This window comes from Corylus avellana, chromosome 9, assembly GCF_965113065.1.
Source record: "Corylus avellana chromosome 9, dhCorAvel1.hap1.2, whole genome shotgun sequence".
Classification (NCBI taxonomy): Eukaryota; Viridiplantae; Streptophyta; class Magnoliopsida; order Fagales; family Betulaceae; genus Corylus; species Corylus avellana.
This window is the reverse complement of record NC_142498.1, coordinates 11,185,574-11,205,923: the sequence shown is the minus strand read 5'-3', so window position 1 is coordinate 11,205,923 and position 20,350 is coordinate 11,185,574. Positions and strand designations below refer to the sequence as shown.

Genomic DNA, 20,350 nt, shown 5'->3' with positions numbered 1-20,350 from the left:
GACACCTAAGGTCGGACTCGGTCCTAACTCTGCTGAGAAGGGGTAATATCTCGGGTAAACCATATATGATAGTTATGACCTTTAAAGTATTAGTTTTCTGCGTTAAAATACTTAGGCGATTGCCGCCGGGAGGACATCACCCTTTATCAAACCAAATGATATTTTCAAGGTATATTAATGGAGACAACACCTCCTTTCAATGTTTATCAAAATTACATGTTTACTTCTGCTTAATAATATTGAGCTCATGTCATAACCAATTGTGAGGTTTACTTACTAATTCGTTAGACTTACGCGGTTATTACTCTTACAGGGAGCTTGTTCTTAGAACTCAAGAGTGGCATGGTTGCCACTATAGACTTTGCTTTGAGATCTTCATGGTGGTATCAAGTTTGTCTTATATTATTAGTTGCTCCATGTTTTCAAATTGAGGATTATACTTGCACCTGTAATGATTTATAGATTTCTCAGATTTATTTCAACTTCTTATGCATTAACTCTGATAATGCTTAGAGGAGCGGTTCCCCATTTAGTCACCAGTTGGTTAAACTGCGGTAATTAATAGTAATCCTATCATGTTGGTTGTAGTGACCCAAATAATTAACTAAGCTTAAGTAGCTTAGTTAGAGGGTTAATTTGAGCTTTGGGTCACTAGGAACATCTGGGAGGGCATACATACGATGCAGCCTTTAGTCCCCTGGGGACGTACGGCCCATAGTACCGGATGTACTCTACTTTTTAGGACAGTTCCAGTAGCACCCACATGCTTTTCAACCCTATAAATATCCCTCCCCACTCGGCCCTTAAGCCTCATTCTGCCCCTGTTGCCCTCTAGAGCCGCTACTTGAGTGATTTTGTGAGTTGTGAGAGTTCTTAAAGGAGAATAAGAGATTTCTTGAAGGTTTTGCTTCAAGGAGGTAATCTTCTAAGCTTAGATTGTTCTATACTTAGTTGTTATGTTGTTTTAAGTATTTTTCATAGTTAGCTTAGTTGGTAGAGCTTCTAGTTATGTTATTGCCATTAATCTTGGTTTCAGTTGGTTTAGCGTTTCATCTTTGTTGAACGTATTTTCTTATGCATGGAGACATTATTTTGAGATAGGAGGTTCTAGAAATCCTTTGGGTAGCTTTAGAACCAATTTGGGAGGGTAGGAGGATGTTTGGAACAATTGACGTTCTATTTGAACCTTCTGGGCGAACGTACGGCCTTGAGCTTGGACGTACGACCCGAAGCATTCCAGGGAATGCCACTTTGACTAGTCGTCCGAGAGTTTATGTTTTCATGTTCTAAGTTCGTTTTACTTGGATTTAAGAATTAATAATAGGTCTTTTTTCAGTATTCGAGGTTAAGGAGCCTTAAGGAAATTTTATGGAGGAGCTTGACGACTTGAGAGAGTACAAACTCACATGAATGCTTGTTATTACTTTTCCCGCATTGCACGACTATATATATATATATATATATATATATATATATATATATATATATATATATATATATATATACACAACTCTCATGAAATACATTTTGGACTACTATGAACTTTCTTTTATGAAAACATATGTTGATTAACAAGATAATGATGAGACTTGTAAAACATGCATGTAAAAGACGGATAAGATTAATTGCATCGTATGACATGGTATACTAGTATGTGCAGGATAACGACCATGGGCTTTCTATACAAGTTAACTTTTATGGTTAAATGTGTGTGTGTGTGGGCCTTGAATCCAGCGTTTTCATGACCGGTGCAGCCATTGCCAAATGGTTCGTCATTACAGGACGTACATCACTAGTAGCGTGGGACACCCGATGTTGGACTTGGTCGGGCTGCTAGTAGTGGACAGTAGCGTGCAATAGTCGAGGCACCTGCATTGTATTATAGGTCTCTCGGGATAGCGCCGACTCTAGTAAGATGTGGTAATATCTCGGGTAGATCATACTGTTGAACTATGATATGATTATCATATTACAACATATATTATATCTATATTATATTCTTGATAAACTGTCACCTCATAATGTTGCATATGTTTTATAAATGACTGAGTTAACTATTTGATAACGGGTACGTCATGTGCATTTATACTCACTATGTAGTGCCCCAGAATTTTCAAAGCTATTTAAATAGATTATTTTGATAATGATGTTATTTTAATATCCATTGTAGCTAAGGATTTTAATTCTTGGGAAATTTATGAGAGTGGTAATTAGAGAATGGTAATTGGTGAAATAATAGGATAGTAAATGGTAGGTATAAGGATGGTAGAATAAGAAGGTAGAATAGTATAGGTAGAATGGTATAGGGTTGGTAGAATAGTATAGGGTTGGTAGAATAGTATAGGGTTGGTGAAATAGTAAAATGAGGGTATAATTGTAAATTGAAGGTAGAATAGTATAGGGTTGGTGAAATAGTATAGGGTTGGTGAAATAGTAAAATGAGGGTATAATTGTAAATTGAAGGTAGAATAGTGTTTGATTTTCTCCTATAAATAGAGCTCTTCTCCTTCAGTATTTTCACCACTCATCTCCTCTCCCATCTCTTGCATATATTCTTCCTTCTTCCGCTTTTTACTCGGTCTTTCTTCTTTCTAAGAGTGTTTACTCAGAACAGAGAGAGAAAGGGCGAGACCAAGCGCTACAAGAAAGAAAGAACACAAGAGATAGCGGACTTTAGAAATTAGTTTCAAAAGATATACTAGTGGTGTTAGTCATATTGGAGCAACTAGATTCCTTCATACCACTTTTAGCTTCAGTCTAGAGGTAAGTAAATTCACTACCCCTTCTAAAATTACTTCATGTCATGCTATTTATTCATTCTTTAGTAAATTGTAAATGATTATTTTATTTACGTATTATGAAGTTATGTTGCATGCATGAAGGATTTCTAAAAGAATTATCTAGAAAGTTTCTATTTATTTAAACGCTTTCTAAGTACAACAAGTTTATATTTAAAAAGGTTTTCAATTTGAGAAAAGAAAGTTGAGAAATGATGATGATTATAAGAAAGAAAAATGATGATAAACCCTCCTACATGTTGCCCTAAGATGCATCAAAATAAGTACAAAGAAAAGTACAAGAGATGAGATAAATGTTTATGAAATAAGGGCACATGTATGGAGGAGAGTATTTTTGGTCCCAAGATAAGTAAAGATGAGAGTTCGGTACCGATACTCGGATGGAGGCGAAACCACTGAAGGAGGCTATGCCAGAAGGTGGTAGAGAATATTTATTTCTAATGAGGTACCTGACTAGAGCGTGTCCGGAGAGACTTGCAACACCCCTGAACATCGACCCGGAGTTTTTCGTGCTGTCGCTGGAGACGTTCGGTATTCTTCTCCATTTCTAGCATCTTTGGTCCCAAGTATTCTGCGTAAGATAACATCATCTTTTTCAGCTGAGTATTCTCCTGCTTCAAATCCACGTGTTTTCGTTTGTAGTATTTGAGCAGTCGCTGTAAGACCCCGATTTGGTTTCTTGAGACTTTCAGCTCAACATTTCTGGCACTCAAACGTTGTGCCATGTCAGAAACTGAAGCAGCACCTTGGATACTGAATGCCAATGAATTATTAATGGCATCAGTATCCGACCTATCCGCTAAGAATGTTTGATCCCGTGGAATTACAAAACCTTTGGCCACTGCTACAGCAGTAGAATCATGGAGCATGACAGAATCGTGAATAGTGATAGGACGATTGTCAAAGACAAAAGTTGGCTGCCATACGTTAGGATATGCAGCAGGTTCATTAGGGTGTGTAACAGGTATGACGGGATGAATAGCAGACACTTCAGGGGGAACAACAGGCACATCCGGTTGCACGTCAGGCATAACAATGGGTTGTGCTGCAGGAGCAACATTCAAATCGAGGTTGTTAACGGATGATAATGATACTCCCATATTTAGGAGAGTAAGGAAAAATAGTTGAGAATACGAAGAAATTGGGAGAGATGAAGTACTGAGAAGAGACTAAGCGTTAGGAACTGAAGAAATTTTTGTGAAGTTTCTGGAAGCAGCAGACGAGTGGCTTTAAAGGAATTTTTCACTTCAGGTGAAAAAAAACAGTAAACAACAAAGCGTTAGGCGACCTCGGGCCGCGATGGAAATTTTGTCAAAAGATCCCGTGGAAGTAGGATCTTGTCTCCTGTCATAAATTCGACTGAGCTCATTTTTCAAACCCACTGTTCAATCAACGACTTCAAATACCATGCGTGGGCAACTGAATGAATTGTCATGCCAACGCGCACCACGCGCTCGTTCATTATCCAGAAACCCTTCATATAAATTCACACCTCTTTCTCCATTGCAACGCATGCCTTCTAATCATACTCCTTCACCTGAAATCTTCTAATGACCTTCCATACAATGAAAGCTCGACTTTTCCTCCTAGTTGAGCGTATCCTCAAGAGAAAAATGCAGCCTCACGAGTTGATTCACAAACCCAACTCCTTATACTCTCAGTAGTAAACCATTGAAGCAAGATTATCGTTGATCATGTCCTGCGGAAGCAAGATTATCCTTGATCATGCTTCTCAGGCTAAATATCTCTCTTTTCTTCTCAGTCTCCATAAATGACAGAAGAGAGAGAGCATCCGATGTGGGTATTTTGAAAGTCTCACATACATGCCATGTCCTGAAATGCTTTTCAAATCTTCATTTCTAGAAAGCAACAGGACTATCTTTCTCTCTTTTCTCTTCTTGACCTTGCAAGACCCAAGGGAGAGAAATTATAGCATGTGTACTTTGGAACTTCCAGCCTGGAAACTTACCCATATCCTACTTTGCTTGCTTATCAATTTCATCTCTAGAACGCAGCAAAACACAGCATGTATTAGTCAAGAATTGATGAGAATCTTACATTTGATGTAATCGTGTATTTCGTTTGAGTTGAAATCTTAATTACGAGTTTCTTTTGTTGAGTTATGATTTATTAAGTAAAAATGTAGTACTGAAAGATTTTCGCTAATATTGTAGCATCGACACAAAGTTGGGATGAGAAAATAGAAACGGTTGTGTATTTAGAATGAATCGAATTATGATGTCACTCCTGAGGTATATTCATGTAATGATGTTTGAATGTTGGTGCTATTTACTTTTACAGGTTTATGATGGTGAGAAGTTAATAATTATTAGAGCATCATATTAAAATTTCGTATGCATGATTGGGAATACTGAGATACTAAAGAGAATATAGGCAGGAATGATTTTACACCTTTTTGATAAATTGATTAAATTAGATCGAGAAAATTATTGCAGGCTTGAAATGAGGACTATGATGTTTGGAGGTATAAACTATTGATCACATGATTTATTAATTTGATGTTTAAACCTTGATTGTAGACTGTTGATGAATAACTCGATTGTTGTTATTGAGGTTGGAAAGAAACAATGGAAAAGATTTTGAGGTAAGATTTTAGTGTGAATTGATGAATGATTGCAGAAATCAAGACTTTAGACTGTGAATAAGATTTACTCCTAGTAGAAGGAGATAAAAATTTCAATATGATAAAAGAGAGTAGGCTCTGATGAAGGATTGAAAGGAATATTTTAAATCTGAATCCCTCAACTTGAAGATTGGACGATAATATTATAGGTTTTAATTTCGAGGACGAAATTCTAATAAGGAGGGAAGATTGTAGTGCCTCAGAATTTTCAAAGCTATTTAAATAGATTATTTTGATAATGATGTTATTTTAATATCCATTGTAGCTAAGGATTTTAATTCTTGGGAAATTTATGAGAGTAGTAATTAGAGAATGGTAATTGGTGAAATAATAGGATAGTAAATGGTAGGTATAAGGATGGTAGAATAAGAAGGTAGAATAGTATAGGTAGAATGATATAGGGTTGGTAGAATAGTATAGGGTTGGTGAAATAGTAAAATGAGGGTATAATTGTAAATTGAAGGTAGAATAGTATAGGGTTGGTGAAATAGTATAGGGTTGGTGAAATAGTAAAATGAGGGTATAATTGTAAATTGAATGTAGAATAGTGTTTGATTTTCTCCTATAAATAGAGCTCTTCTCCTTCAGTATTTTCACCACTCATCTCCTCTCCCATCTCTTGCATATATTCTTCCTTCTTCCGCTTTTTACTCGGTCTTTCTTCTTTCTAAGAGTGTTTACTCAGAACAGAGAGAGAAAGGGCGAGACCAAGCGCTACAAGAAAGAAAGAACACAAGAGATAGCGGACTTTAGAAATTAGTTTCAAAAGATATACTAGTGGTGTTAGTCATATTGGAGCAACTAGATTCCTTCATACCACTTTTAGCTTCAGTCTAGAGGTAAGTAAATTCACTACCCCTTCTAAAATTACTTCATGTCATGCTATTTATTCATTCTTTAGTAAATTGTAAATGATTATTTTATTTACGTATTATGAAGTTATGTTGCATGCATGAAGGATTTCTAAAAGAATTATCTAGAAAGTTTCTATTTATTTAAACGCTTTCTAAGTACAACAAGTTTATATTTAAAAAGGTTTTCAATTTGAGAAAAGAAAGTTGAGAAATGATGATGATTATAAGAAAGAAAAATGATGATAAACCCTCCTACATGTTGCCCTAAGATGCATCAAAATAAGTACAAAGAAAAGTACAAGAGATGAGATAAATGTTTATGAAATAAGGGCACATGTATGGAGGAGAGTATTTTTGGTCCCAAGATAAGTAAAGATGAGAGTTCGGTACCGATACTCGGATGGAGGCGAAACCACTGAAGGAGGCTATGCCAGAAGGTGGTATTCCATCAACTAGACCGTTGAGTGCACCAAGAAAGAGTTAATTGACGGTCGGGCATGGCTGTGGCCACAGTTCAGTGCCATGGTCACAAGGACCCGCAACCCTCGTGCACAGGGGTAATAGTGTACATGGGCCCTATTATGAGAAAATGATACTATATTTTCAACGATGATATGCTATGATGATTTACAGAGATGATTTACAATGATGATTTATAATGATGCATTATGATGATGATTTATAAAGATGATTTACAACGATGATCTATTACTAGATGTAATAGTATGTATATGTTACGGGAGATGCAACCGTACATACAGATATTATTATGGCTAGAATTATATTTATTTGCGAAAACGATTTTCAAAACTGAGAACAAGGAGTAAAACTATTTATGGTTGTGGATTTTAGTTGCTGGGCCCCCTTTGGGCTCATTCAGTTTTATTTCTTGTTTTCAGGTAGAAAGGATGCTGGAATAGGAGGCCGGAATGGGGTGGGAATAATTATTAATTTTCAAAGTCTTTTCATATAAGTTATTGTAATAATATGATATTCCGCAACTAAAGTTTAATGTTTTCTAATTTCGCTTGTAATAAAATCTCTTGAATAATGTTTTATACATTTTTCGTATCCTTTAAAATCAAGTACTCTGATAGACCTTATAGATCTTTGCAATAACTTTTGTTGTAAAAGAAGAAAAGTGGCAAACTCAGCCTTAACGGGCTGGGGATGTTACACACTAAGTCATTCAACTTACCATTGTATTCTTTCCATTTTTTCTCCATATGTACATCTGTGCTGTTATAGATAGTTTAACAGAAGACGGATACCGCAAAGTATCTGGTTATCATGGAGGGTTTGATCTGGGAAATGCTTGAGGACGTATTACGAGATTAGGCGAGTTCTCATGGTAACTAGTAGTTTTAAGTTATACTGTAGACTTAAGAGCTTTAATGCATGCTTGCATATTAAGGTATAGAATGAATCCCTTGTAAAGATGATTTGTATAGTGTGATTTCAGCTACTTTGATAATCCTTGGTAAATGCTCTGGTTGTAATGATTAATGTTTATAAAATCTTAATGTTGTTGCTACTTAGTATCCTCTTTTTTTGAGGAGTAGAGATTCCTGAGTCTTGTTTATCGCAGAATAAGGCTAGGAGACGAATCATGGAGTTAATTACTAGTGAATTAATTTTTGGGGCGTTACACTGGCAAATGCTAGTTTTGGGGGTGTTACACTTATTTCGCCCTTGTTACCCTGTAAAATCTCTGCTTGAGTGATTTTGTGAGTTGTGAGAGTTCTTGAAGGAGAATGAGAGATTTTTTTGGAGGTTTTGTTTCAAGGAGTATTCGAGGTTGTGGAGCCTCAAGAGCATTTTATGGAGGAGCCTTACGACCTGGGAGAGTACAAATTCACATGGATAGTTATTGTTACTTTTCCCGCATTGCATGACTATTTTATATATATCAAATATGCATATTTACAACTCTTATGAAATACTTTTTGGACTATTGTGAACTTTATTTTGTGAAAATGTATGTTGATTAACAAGACTTGTAAAAACATGCATGTAAAAGACGGATTAGATTAATTGCATTGTATGACATGGTATATCGGTGCGTACAGGATAAACTCTATGATTAAATATGTGTGTGTTTATATAGGTCTTGGATCCAATAGTTATTCGTGACTGGCACGACCATGTTTGATTGGTTGGCCACTACATAAGAGACATCATTAGTATCGTAGGCCACCTGAGGTCTAACTTAGTCGGTTGTTAGTAATGGACGATAGCGTACAATATCTGGGGCACCGATATTGTATTACAAGTCCCTCGGAAATAGCGTTAGTCCTACCGAGAATGGGTAATATCCCAGGTAGATCATATGGTTTGAACTATGACATGATTCTCATATTACAACATATATTATATCTATATTACATCTATGATAAATTGTCACCTCATAATGCTATATGTGCTTTATAAACAACTAAGTTCATCAATTAATGACATATATGTCATGTGCATTTATACTCACTCAATCGTCGGACGTACCTTTGTATTCTTTTCATATATTTTCCACATATGTAAATGTGTTGTTATAGATAATTTAACAGAAAATAGATACCGTAAAACATCTGGTTATTGTGGATGACTTGATCCGGGTGGCGCTTGAGGACTTATTACGAGATTAGGCGGGTGCTCATGGTAACTAGTACTTTTGGGTGATGTTGTAGACTTAAGAGTCTTAATGCATGCTTCTATATTAAGGTATACCATAGATCCCTTGTAACGAGAATATGTATAATATGATTTTAGTTACTATGATAATTTTTGTTACATATTCTGGTTGTAATGATTAATGTTGATAGATTCTTAATGTCTTCGCTGCTTAGTATCTTGTTCTTTTAAGGAGTAGAGATCCCTGAGTCTTGTCCCTTGCGAGATAAGGCTGGAGATGAATTGTGAAGTTAATTACTAATTAATTAATTTTCGGTGCGTTACAATACTTAATCATTCCTTGGGCCATTGAACCCATCACCTTAGATGATTAAAAAAAAAAAAAATTTAAATTTATGACGTAGCTTTTTTTTTTTTTTTTTTTTTCTAAACTTTATGCCTTGGCTCTTGCCCATAATACTTTTTGGCTCGGGCCATATATATATATATAAGGAATCAAGAGAAATGCTAGGTGACTAGGTGTTTTATGGTTTTTTTTTGTCACATGTGAATATTATTTTCTAAAAATCGGGTGAAGGAAATAAGAGTCAATTTTATTTATTTTTTCTTAAAAAATAATATCCACAATCAATCGTTGCATTGCTGGACAAAGCTTTTCACCCCCTCGGGCCGCGGCTAAACGCTGCGCGAGCCAAGTAGTCTGGAAAATCTCCACATTCTTATTTCTTGCCCTGCTTCCTCTGATCGGAAATTTGGAGGTAAAGAAGAATACCACATAATAAAAACAAAAAAGAAGCAAAAGAAATGGGTTCGTCCTCGTCATTCAGAGCATTTGGCGCTATTCTTCACAGGTTCTCTCATGGCTTCTCCTCCAAATGCCCCAACTCCTTTGGTCTCCGAAGTAACACCCGCTCACTCTGAATTTCTCACTCTCTTCAAGTTTGAAGTGGTAGCAGCGCTCACCTCTGTGTATATGTATTTGTGATTCAGGAAATGGTTTGCTAAGCAGAAATTTATCATCCTCATCAACAGTATCACAGCTCTCCTCATTGTATTTGGTTGAAAACAAGTATAGTAGGCGTTATGTTCAAGTGAGAATGATATGGACATTCTCTCCTGTTTGTATGGGCAGGCGTTCCTCCAAAATCGCTGGCAGAAAGGTTCTCTCTTTCAGTTCGTGCTTTTCTTTGCTTTCGTAACAAAGCAATGAACTTTGACATTGTACGACTACTGACTGTAGTGTGTTTTTGAATTAGTTTGAGGACTTATCTTAATAATGTTTTGCTTGTATGTGCTCACTGACTCACTGACGTGTCTGTTGAAGATGTATTTACGAGTTGCAATTCTACTTGAACGCTATATGTTTGATGAAATACCTAAATATATTTTAGGAGAGATTTTCCCTTTAAATTTTCACTTTTTGTTCCAAACCTTTTTCGACTTGAATTCGTTGTGTTTGAAGCTAGACTTAGGTGCTGTAAAAAAAAACTACAATACCCATGTTATAGTTTTTAAGGGTCGAGATTTAATTTCAAGTTTTTCATCAGAAAAAGAAAAAAAGTAAAATAAAATCGATACCCTTAACAAACTACAACATAGGTGAACTACAACACCTAAGTCTAATCCGTTTTTCTAAATGTGATTTAAATGCAGGGGGCGCAAGATGCAAAGAAGGCAAAGCTATATTGTAGGATTGGAAAGGAAGTCGTATCTGCGTAAGATACTCCATTTTTAGTTAACTTTTCTTGAATTCATAGTCTGAAAATACATTTTTTTAAGAAAGTATAGAACGTTACTCTTACCAATTACCTACTAGCCGAAGTTTCTTTACAGTGGAAGCTGCTTGGTAGTATTCTCTGTTACTGAGGGATATTAGCATGAAACTGCCATGAAGTTCTTTAGCTGCCCTATTTTTTGTTAGGTTTTGTCATGACCTTTGTCTATACTTTTGATGTACATTGAGTTATTTATTCATTTTTCTATGGGTCATACCTATAATATTAAGTCAGTGCTATATTTACAATTGTGGGACTAAAATGCCCATATTTTTCACTGATCCAGTGTAAAGAAATGGGGTCCAAATCCAATATCAAATACGGCTCTGGCTGCTGTACTTGAGAAAGCCAAGGAGCTTGATGTGCCAAAGGAAATTCTGGACCGCAATATTAAGAAAGCTTCTGAGAAGGGACAAGAGGCATACATTGAAAAAATTTACGAGGTTGGTATATACATTATCTATCATTTTTATTTGAGGGATGATGTTTAATTGTTCAGAGTTAGTTTTCAAGGATTGACACTTCAATTATTTTACTTCATATTGATACTTCTGGATGGCTTTATTTGGGTCTTGAAAAAGGCTTCTTTATTATTTTCAGGTATATGGTTATGGTGGAGTTAGTATGGTAGTTGAGGTCTCAACAGATAAGATAAAGCGGTCTATAGCAGTTGTTAGAGAGGTAGTGAAGGACTATGGGGGAAAGATGGCAGATCCAGGATCTGTAATGTTCAAGTTCAGACGTGTCCGGGTTGTAAATGTAAAGGTCACAGATGTTGACAAAGACCAGCTCCTTGCCATTGCTTTGGATGCTGGTGCTGAGGATGTTATTGAACCTCCAATATATGAAGATGATACTGAAGAAGATAGGTCGGAAAGGTAACACTCCACTTTGCTCCGTAGAGATTATGTTTCTAATCTTTATTTGTCATGTTTAAACTCTAGGTTTCACGACCTGGTTTCTAAGGTTATTATATTTTGACAAGATTATATCATTAGAGTTGACAAATGCAAAAAAGTTAGATTAGACAGTGATGCAGGGAGGGAACTATCTGATAGCTATCGGAGTAAAGTTTGTAAAGTAAATGAAGTATGCAAGAAAAAGATAAGAACTTTGCACTAATTTTGTTGATTTGTGTGTGAATACTAGAAGAGAAACCCTTTCAAACCTGTTAATTCACTTTAGAATGTCTGGATTCAAGGCATCAAAATAAGAATTCGCAAGCCAAGATCGAACTTTATGAAGAGCAGGTAAATAACTATGCTATTTAAGATTAAACTGCAGAACAAGAATTAATTACTATTAGAAAATGGCCACTTCTTGGCTTTTGAGCAAAACTTTGCTTCTTGCTCCTTAGTGAAGAACATGTGATCTTAGGGATCATGAGACCTTTAGATCTTCTCACTAATAATTGAAAATAACCAAGGGAGTGTGGGCTCCTTCCTTGTTCTTCAAAAGTTTTAATTTATTCTCGAAAGTTAAATCAAGAATATTAGTTCTTATTAAAATCAAGGTATTTATTTCTAATTTTCCTCATGCACACTTTTCTCTCTTCTCTCTCATCCACCCACGCCTGAGGGCAGGCGTGTGGGTGGCGCGTGTGACCTGTTTGGGTGTCTAGCTTGTTAGCTGGTTGGTTAGTGTTATGGCTGAATCGAGGAAGTGGTCAGTGGAGTCCAAGAAGTTTGAGTTACTGATTAAAAGCTCAAGGGTGAGGATCTTTGAAAGAAGCAGTAGGATACAGAAAACCATTTTCTTGAAGAAGGATGAGTTGTTGTGGTTGGGGCGCATTGTGAAGGACTTGGTGGCAGTGGAAACTACAGAGGTATTTTGGGACCAATCCAGGGCAGGGTTTCCTCGGATTATTGCGCAAAAATGCTCCAACAGGAATGGACGTTTTCTGACAGTAGAAGAATATGATGGAAGGCAAAGAAGAGGATCGATTATTATACCAGAAGGGCGAGTTGGTCAAGGTTGGGAACGTTTCATCTCGGAGGTGAGTTTGGCTAAGTCTGCACTGTGCGAGGTCAGGGAGGTCACGGTAGATAAGAAGAGGTTTGAGGGGGTGGGAAGGAGGAGTTTCGCGGAGGTGCTGGGGTCGTCGTTGCAACCGGCAGATGACTGTTTTGATGCTTATTCAGAGCCGATAGCCAAGGCTGCTGCAGAGAAGGATAAACAATACCATGCCTCCACAGTTCAGGGGGTGGGTACGTACAAGGAGAGGATTCAGGTGAGGAATGATGGCGGTTGCGTGGAGGAACTGAAGAGGAACCAATTCTCTGGCGAGGAAGGAATGTGCAACCTGAAGGTAGGGGGGTCTCGGGGTGTTGTTAATAGGTTGCCGGCGAGCAGAAATCAGTTTCCGGCGAGCAGGTTGAATGCCTCGGCAATGATGGCAGCTTCGGAAGTTGGAGATGATCACGTGAAGGGATGGGAGGGGGTAGGTAGGCTCGAGGCGCAGGCCTGGTTTCGTGTAAAATCTGAACTCATTAATGCGAAGGAGTCGTTGAACAGGTTGAGGGGAGAGATTGACGTGGGTCTAGAGAGGTTTGATTTTTTAATAAAAAATATGGAGGAAAGGAGTGGGTACACAAGGTCTGGTGGGGCGTGCGTGTGCGGTATGGCAGGAGGGGGCTCTCTCAAGCAAGGGGAGGCCCAGCCCAAGAAGATTAACGTGGAGGTTAGGGAGGTGGAGGGGGTGGATGGGTCTAAGGGGAAAGAACAATGGCCCAAGAGAAAGTTTAAGGGAAAGAAGAAGGTGGTGGCTGTGTATAGGCGTAGGAAGATGGGCCTCGGTCTTGGTCAGTCCAGCCCAAGCACGTCTGGTCCAGAAGGGGCTAGACCCAAGGGAGCGCCGGAGGTGTTTAACACGATCGACTTGCAGGAGGGATGCCGAAGGTCTCCGGCAGGTGACCCAGGTGCTTCGTCGTCGGCGGCAGGAGGGATGTAGTCAGAAGTGAGTCCGCCGGCTACAGTGAACCTTTCTGGTGATGGTCCCGGTGAGCTTCCTGGTGGCAGAGAAGCGGCGAGTCTGGCCGGAATTCGCTGCTGCACGCCGGCGAGAGTGCTTCCGTGCCAGACAAAGCCGGAGATGCCGTTGGAGGTTGTCGCCGGCGAGTCAGAGAGGGCCGGCGAGTGTCTCAGTGCTCCGGCGATCGTGATTTCGGACGAAGGGGAGTTTCGGTCGAGCCAGACAAGGCCGGAGGGGCCATTTTTGGTAGATGCCGGTGAGGAAATTGAGTGGGCCGAGTCTGGGGAGACATCTGGAGCTGTTGGAGTTCCGGGGATGGTGGTTTTGGGCGGTGGGGATACTGTTTCGTACCAGAAGTTGCCGGTGATGACTGGTACAGTAGGTGAGGGCAGTGAGGTGGTTCCTTGGTGTGGCGGTGAAGTGCTCCAGGTTGTCGGTCAGGCTAGTGGGGGAATGGGTCAAGAGCAGGAACTAAGGATTTCTGGTGGGTTGCATATTTGGGATGATGATCCTTCAATTATTGGATTCCGGTGTTCAGGCTTGGTTGAGTCTAGAGAGGCTGGGCAGGAGGTGGTAGCTAAGAGTTGTGGGGGTGAAGTCATTGATGATGATAGGAGTAAGGAAGACGGGAGGGCAGAGGAGTGTGGAACAGAGGGGCCTTCGCCGTTGAACAGCTATGGTCCTAATTCAGGGGATGCAGCAGGCTTTTCCGATTGGGTTATTCAGTGTGCCAATGAGATATATCCGATCGTGGGGATCTCGTTTGCCGGTCATAAGCTGCAGTTGTTAGCATTGTTAAATTCTTTAGAAGAGGAGCGCCGAAATAATGGGATGGTTTCTACTTCTAGTAGCGGCACTAAGGGTAAAAGGGAGATAAGAAATTTGGAGTGTTCGGTGAATTATGATGCAAGAAGTGGGAGCTCGATTCGGGGAAGCAGGAAAGGGAGGGGGAATGTAGTTGTGTTATGAAGATAAACATTATCTCTTGGAATGTGAGAGGGTTGAATAAGAGGGATAAGCGCCTAAGGGTGAGTAATTTACTTAGGGATTGGAATGCAGATGTTGTGTGTCTTCAAGAAACCAAGATTCAGGGTATGTCTAGAAGCATTGTTCGCAGTTTATGGCGGCGAAATCATGTGGATTGGTGCTGTTTGGATTCTAATGGGGCCTCGGGAGGTATTTTAATCATGTGGGATACTAGGGTGGTGGAGAAGATTGACGTCTGTATAGGGGATTTTACCCTGGCTTTGTCTTTCAGGAACGTGGCAGATCTCTCTGTGTGGGCGTTTGCAGGGGTATATGGTCCGAATATTGATAGGGATAGAAGGCTCCTTTGGGATGAGTTGGCTGGCGTGCTTAGTTGGTGGAACTTGCCATGGTGTATTGGGGGAGATTTCAATGTTACTCGATTCCCTAGTGAAAGATCGGGTGGAGCTCGTTTGGATTCTGCTATGATGGGTTTCTCAGATTTTATTTCTGAACAAGGGCTTATGGACCTTCCCCTTGTAGGGGGTGTTTGTACTTGGTCGGTCTCTCAAGACCCTCCGCTATGGTCTAGGATTGATCGGTTTCTTGTTTCTCCGGAGTTGGAAGCCTGGTTTCCAGGGGTGAAGCAGAAAAGGCTTCCACGTCTTTGCTCGGATCACTTCCCAATTATGCTTGAGTTGGGGGAGATTTCCCAGGGGAAAAGGCCTTTCAAGTTTGAGAATATGTGGCTTAAAGAGGAAGGGTTTGTTGCCTTAGTGAAACAATGGTGGGATTCTTATGAGTTCCAAGGTACGCCGAGCTTTGTTCTTGCTCGCAAACTCAAGGCCTTGAAACTGAATTTGAAGACTTGGAATGAGGAGGTGTTTGGTAACATTGAGAGGAATAAGAGGACTCTTCTTGAAGATCTTCGGGTGTTTGATGAGCACGAAGAAAGTAGGGCTTTGAATGTGGAGGAATTAGCGAGGAAGGCCGAGGTTGTTCAAGAATTAGAGAAGTGTACTCTTATGGAGGAGATAAGTTGGAGACAAAAATCGAGGGTGTCTTGGTTAAAGGAAGGGGACAAGTGCACTAAATTCTTTCATTCCATAGCCAACTCTAATAGAAGGTATAATTCGATAGAGAATCTTATGATTGGGGATAATCTTTCTTCAAATCAGGATGAGATTAGTGAGTACATTGTGGATTTCTACCAAAAGCTCTTTGTTGAACAACGCAGTTGGAGGCCTTTGGTAGATGGTATCTCCTTGGATTCCATCTCGGAGGGAGAGGCCAGCTGGTTGGAGAGAGAGTTTGAAGAGGAAGAGGTTAGAAAGGTCGTGTTTAAGATGAATGGCAACAAGGCTTCGGGCCCCGATGGTTTTTCTATGGCATTCTTCCAAGCTTGTTGGGATGTGGTGAGGGAGGACATTATGAGGGTCTTCAGTGCTTTTCATGCTGGCGGGATGTTTGTTAAGAGCCTCAACGCTTCGTTCATTTCGCTTATTCCGAAGATTCCCGGTGCCATCAACCTTAAAGATTTTCGCCCGATTAGCCTTGTGGGAGGTATGTACAAAATTATTGCCAATGTTTTAGCGAATAGATTGAAGGTTGTGTTGGACAAGATTATCTCCAAGTCGCAAAATGCTTTCATCAAAGGTAGACAGATTCTAGATCCTATCTTGATTGCTAATGAATGCCTTGGTAGTAGGTTGAGATCTGGGGAGCCAGGGGTCATTTGCAAAATGGATTTGGAAAAAGCCTACGATCATGTGAATTGGGGCTTCTTGATGTATTTGCTAAGAAGGTGTGGTTTTGGAGGGGTTTGGTGTTCTTGGATTCAACATTGCATTTCCTCGGTGCGGTTCTTGATTATGGTTAATGGGTCTCCTAAAGGTTTTTTTAGTAGCTCCAGGGGGTTGAGACAAGGGGATCCACTCTCTCCTTTGCTTTTTGTGTTTGTGATGGAGGTTCTGAGTAGGATGATTTCGGCGGCGGTTCATGGGGGGTTGTTAGAAGGGTTCAAAATCGGCAACACTACAGTCTCTCATCTTTTATTTGCCGACGACACCTTGATTTTCTGCAATGATAGGCCTGCCCAGCTACGCTACTTGCGGAGTTTGTTCTTGTTGTTTGAAGCTGCTTCCGGGTTGAAGGTTAATTTGGCTAAATCAATGATTATTCCGGTGGGGAATGTGGAGCAAGTGGCTTCGTTAGCCGGTATTTTAGGGTGTGAGGCAGCTCCTTTGCCAGTGAAGTACCTTGGTCTCCCGTTGGGAGGCTCTTATAAGTCCAAGCATATTTGGGATGGAGTGATTGAGAAGATTGAACATCAGTTGGCCAGCTGGAAAAGGTTGTATTTGTCGAAAGGGGGTAGGGTCACCCTTATTAAGAGCACTCTTGCTAACCTGCTCACCTATTACTTGTCTCTTTTTCCTATTCCGGTGAGTGTTGCTAAGCATATTGAGAAGCTTCAACGCAATTTTCTTTGGAGAGGGATAGGCGAAGAGTTCAAATACCACTTGGTGAAGTGGTCGCAGGTTTGCACTCCGATCAAGGAAGGAGGGTTGGGGATTAGGAACTTATTGGTCTTCAACCGCGCTCTTTTGGGGAAATGGTTGTGGCGCTATGGGGCGGAAAGAGAAGCTTGGTGGAGAGTTGTGATAGATGCGAAGTTTGGAAGCTTGGGGGGAGGGTGGTGTTCGGTTGAGCCTGGAGGAGCCTCTGGGGTAGGGTTATGGAAGAATATTAGGAAAGGGTGGGAAACTTTCAAAAGCTTTACGAGATATGCAGTGGGGGATGGGTCTAGGATTAGCTTTTGGCATGATTGGTGGTGTGGAGATTCAGCTCTCAAGATAGCTTTCCCGATCCTTTAAAGTATTGCTTGTGCGAAGGAAGCCTCAGTTGCGGATAATGTGGAGATGCTAGGGGGGGTCCAACCAGTGGAACGTGAGCTTCTCGAGGGAGGCGCATGATTGGGAGGTGGAGGCCTTTGCCTCCTTTTTCCAGGTATTACATTCTACAGGAGTGAGAAGAGGGTCGGAAGATAGATTATGGTGGACCCCTTCCAAAAGAGGTACGTTCAAGGTCAAATCTCTCTTTCTCTCCTTGGCATGCTCGGAAGGGAGGAGGTTCCCCTGGAAGAGTGTGTGGCGGACTCAGGCTCCTCCAAGGGCAGCTTTTTTTGCGTGGTCGGCGGCTTGGGGGAAAATTCTGACCCTAGATAACCTCAGGAAGAGAAATGTGATTGTGGTAAACAGATGTTGGATGTGTAAGAAGAGTGAGGAGACAGTTGATCATCTTCTTATCCATTGTGAGGTGGCGTCTGCTTTGTGGAGTGCCTTTTTTGGCCGCTTTGGGTTATCTTGGGTGATGCCTGGTCGGGTTTTTGAGTTGCTAGCCTGTTGGTGGTCTGCAGGTAGAGGGGGGAGTGCTGCAGTTTGGAAGATGGTGCCTATTTGCTTTTTTTGGTGTCTTTGGAGGGAGAGAAATAATAGGTGCTTCGAGGATGTGGAGAGGTCTTTCGAGGACTTTTTATCCTATTGTTTTCATACTCTGTATCTTTGGACTGTAGCGTTTGTTTTCCCGATTTCGGTTAGCTATGATGATTTCCTTGTACGTTTTTCCCTTTCTAATTAGGTGTTCCTCCTTGTATACTTCCAGTGTACTTAGGGGCGCCTTACGCTTTTTATAAAACCAGCTACTTACTTATCAAAAAAAAAAGTTCTTATTAAAAACTAAAGAACTGTAGAGGTGGTATGTCTTTAAAGTTTCAAGTTCTTCTCTATTTATAAGTTTACATGCTAGGAGAGGTGGAAGATATAACCCATGTGGGACAAGTAGTCGAAATACTAATCTCACTAGGAATCCTAGGGGTGGACGGCTAGGGCTTGTAAAACCCTAGCCTTCACCTCCTTTAGTATGTGGCACATAGGGTAGGGAAAAATTTCCCTGGCCCATGCGTCATATGCTATGCTTCTGGGCTTGGCTTTTATCCCAAGCCCATTCTCCCTTACATGCTGCACAATTTCTCTTTAGCCCATGTTTTAATAATAAAAACAAACAGTCCAATAAATCAGAAAATATGACTTTGTTAAATTACATCAGCTTGGTGAGGGACTTAAAGGGAAAAATAAAAATTAGCTCCAAATATCTCGGCTTTCCAAAGTTACTATTTAATTACAATTGATTCCACTAAACAATTATAATTGCACTATAGTTATATTTTTGATTAAAACAAATATTCCCTTTAACTTAATATTGACTTTTAATTTTTCCATGAAATCTTCAGTAGTAAAATTAAGGCTAAAGATACTGCCGCTTAATTTTTTACCTCTTTATCTTTGAGTCAGTGATTTTATTATTATTCTTGTATTTGTGAAAGCCTTATCACATTTACATTATTTTGGTTTGCCTAACCAAAATGCTCGGTTAAGGAAGAGACCGAGAATACTTCAATCCATAAAATCCATCACATGGGAAAATTTCTTGTTCTTTTTAAGAAAATATATTTGGATTCCTTCTTGAAAAAAACTTTCCCACAATGCTACATGTGATTACCTAACACACCAGGAATGTTGATCGCAGCAAAGGTCTCATCAATAGATATATCAAAGCAATCTCAATTTCACATCTGAATTCTTAAAATAAAAAAAAATAAAATTTCACATATGAATGCACGATCCTGTTAGGATTTAGAATTAATACCATAAGTAGCCTTTAGGAGTTATTGTCTTCGTATTGACAGTATTTTGTGAAAAGACAACTCCTTTGTCTATTCAGTGCATAATACTTACACATCAACCTGAATCCTCCAGCTTCGCTTGATTAAGGTAGATCATCAAGACTCAATGTGTAACAGTTTTTCACAAATGGAACATCAAATTCTATTACCAACTGTGAACTAATCAAAATTTAAGGACTTGGAAAGGACCTTGGAGGAGATTTTAGGGTCTTTTTACCGTACTTTGTATCTTTGGACTATGATGTATGTGTTCCCTTTGTCGATTAGTTTTGATAATTTCTTTATTCGCTTTTCCCTTCTAGTTAGGTGTTTCCTTTGTATACCTCCAATGTACTAAGGGGAGCCTTACGCTTTCAATGAGATTGGATTATTACTTATCAAAAACTAATCAAAATTTAAGACTACAAGGATTATGTACTAAGACCTTGTGTGATAACCCCGTTATTCACATTCATAGACCATATTCAATGCAATCCAAAGACCTTTCACATGCACAACATATATAACTGTAATAAGCTTGTAAAATTATTATATGCCATATGCTCAAATAATTTAATCAGTGAATAATAACTTACATTCATTACAAACATTGAATGTCAAATATAGATATGTTATCTATGGGATCTAGGGCACATTCCCCAATAGATGGATCTACGGTGCAGTTTTGGCATGATTTATGGTGTGAAGAGCAGCCTTTGAAGTTCTCCTTTTTGGAATTATTCACTATGGCTTGTTGTAAGGATGTGTGGGTGGTGGATCATATGTATTTCCGGAATGGAAGCATTCATTGGAATATTTTCTTTACAAGATCTGTGCATGATTGGGGGGTGGAAGTGATCTCTGCTTTCTTTTAGTTGTATTCTCAAAGAGGTGAGGATAAATTTGCTGGATTCCTTCTAAAAGGAAATCGTTTGAAGTGTCTTACTATCGTGTGTTATTTACTTTGGTAAGTTCCCCATTTCCGTGGATGAGTATT

General features: G+C 39.5%; 1 protein-coding gene across 7 annotated transcripts in view; it reads left to right on the top strand.

The window, feature by feature from the left end:
* The first annotated feature begins 9,571 nt into the window (after positions 1-9,571).
* Positions 9,572-20,350, top strand: part of LOC132189699 (YebC-like protein) — a 51,312-nt gene continuing 40,533 nt past the window's right edge. For all 7 annotated transcript variants that reach the window (XR_009441057.2, XR_015909172.1, XR_009441060.2 and 4 more), the window contains exons 1-5: positions 9,572-9,822; positions 9,912-10,081; positions 10,575-10,636; positions 10,983-11,139; positions 11,297-11,574. Coding sequence is in view for 1 of the 7 variants with exons in the window: in XM_059604472.2 (XP_059460455.2) it covers positions 9,726-9,822; positions 9,912-10,081; positions 10,575-10,636; positions 10,983-11,139; positions 11,297-11,574 (764 nt within the window). In the remaining 6 variants the exon portion in view is untranslated. The remainder of the gene's footprint in view (positions 9,823-9,911; positions 10,082-10,574; positions 10,637-10,982; positions 11,140-11,296; positions 11,575-20,350) is intronic.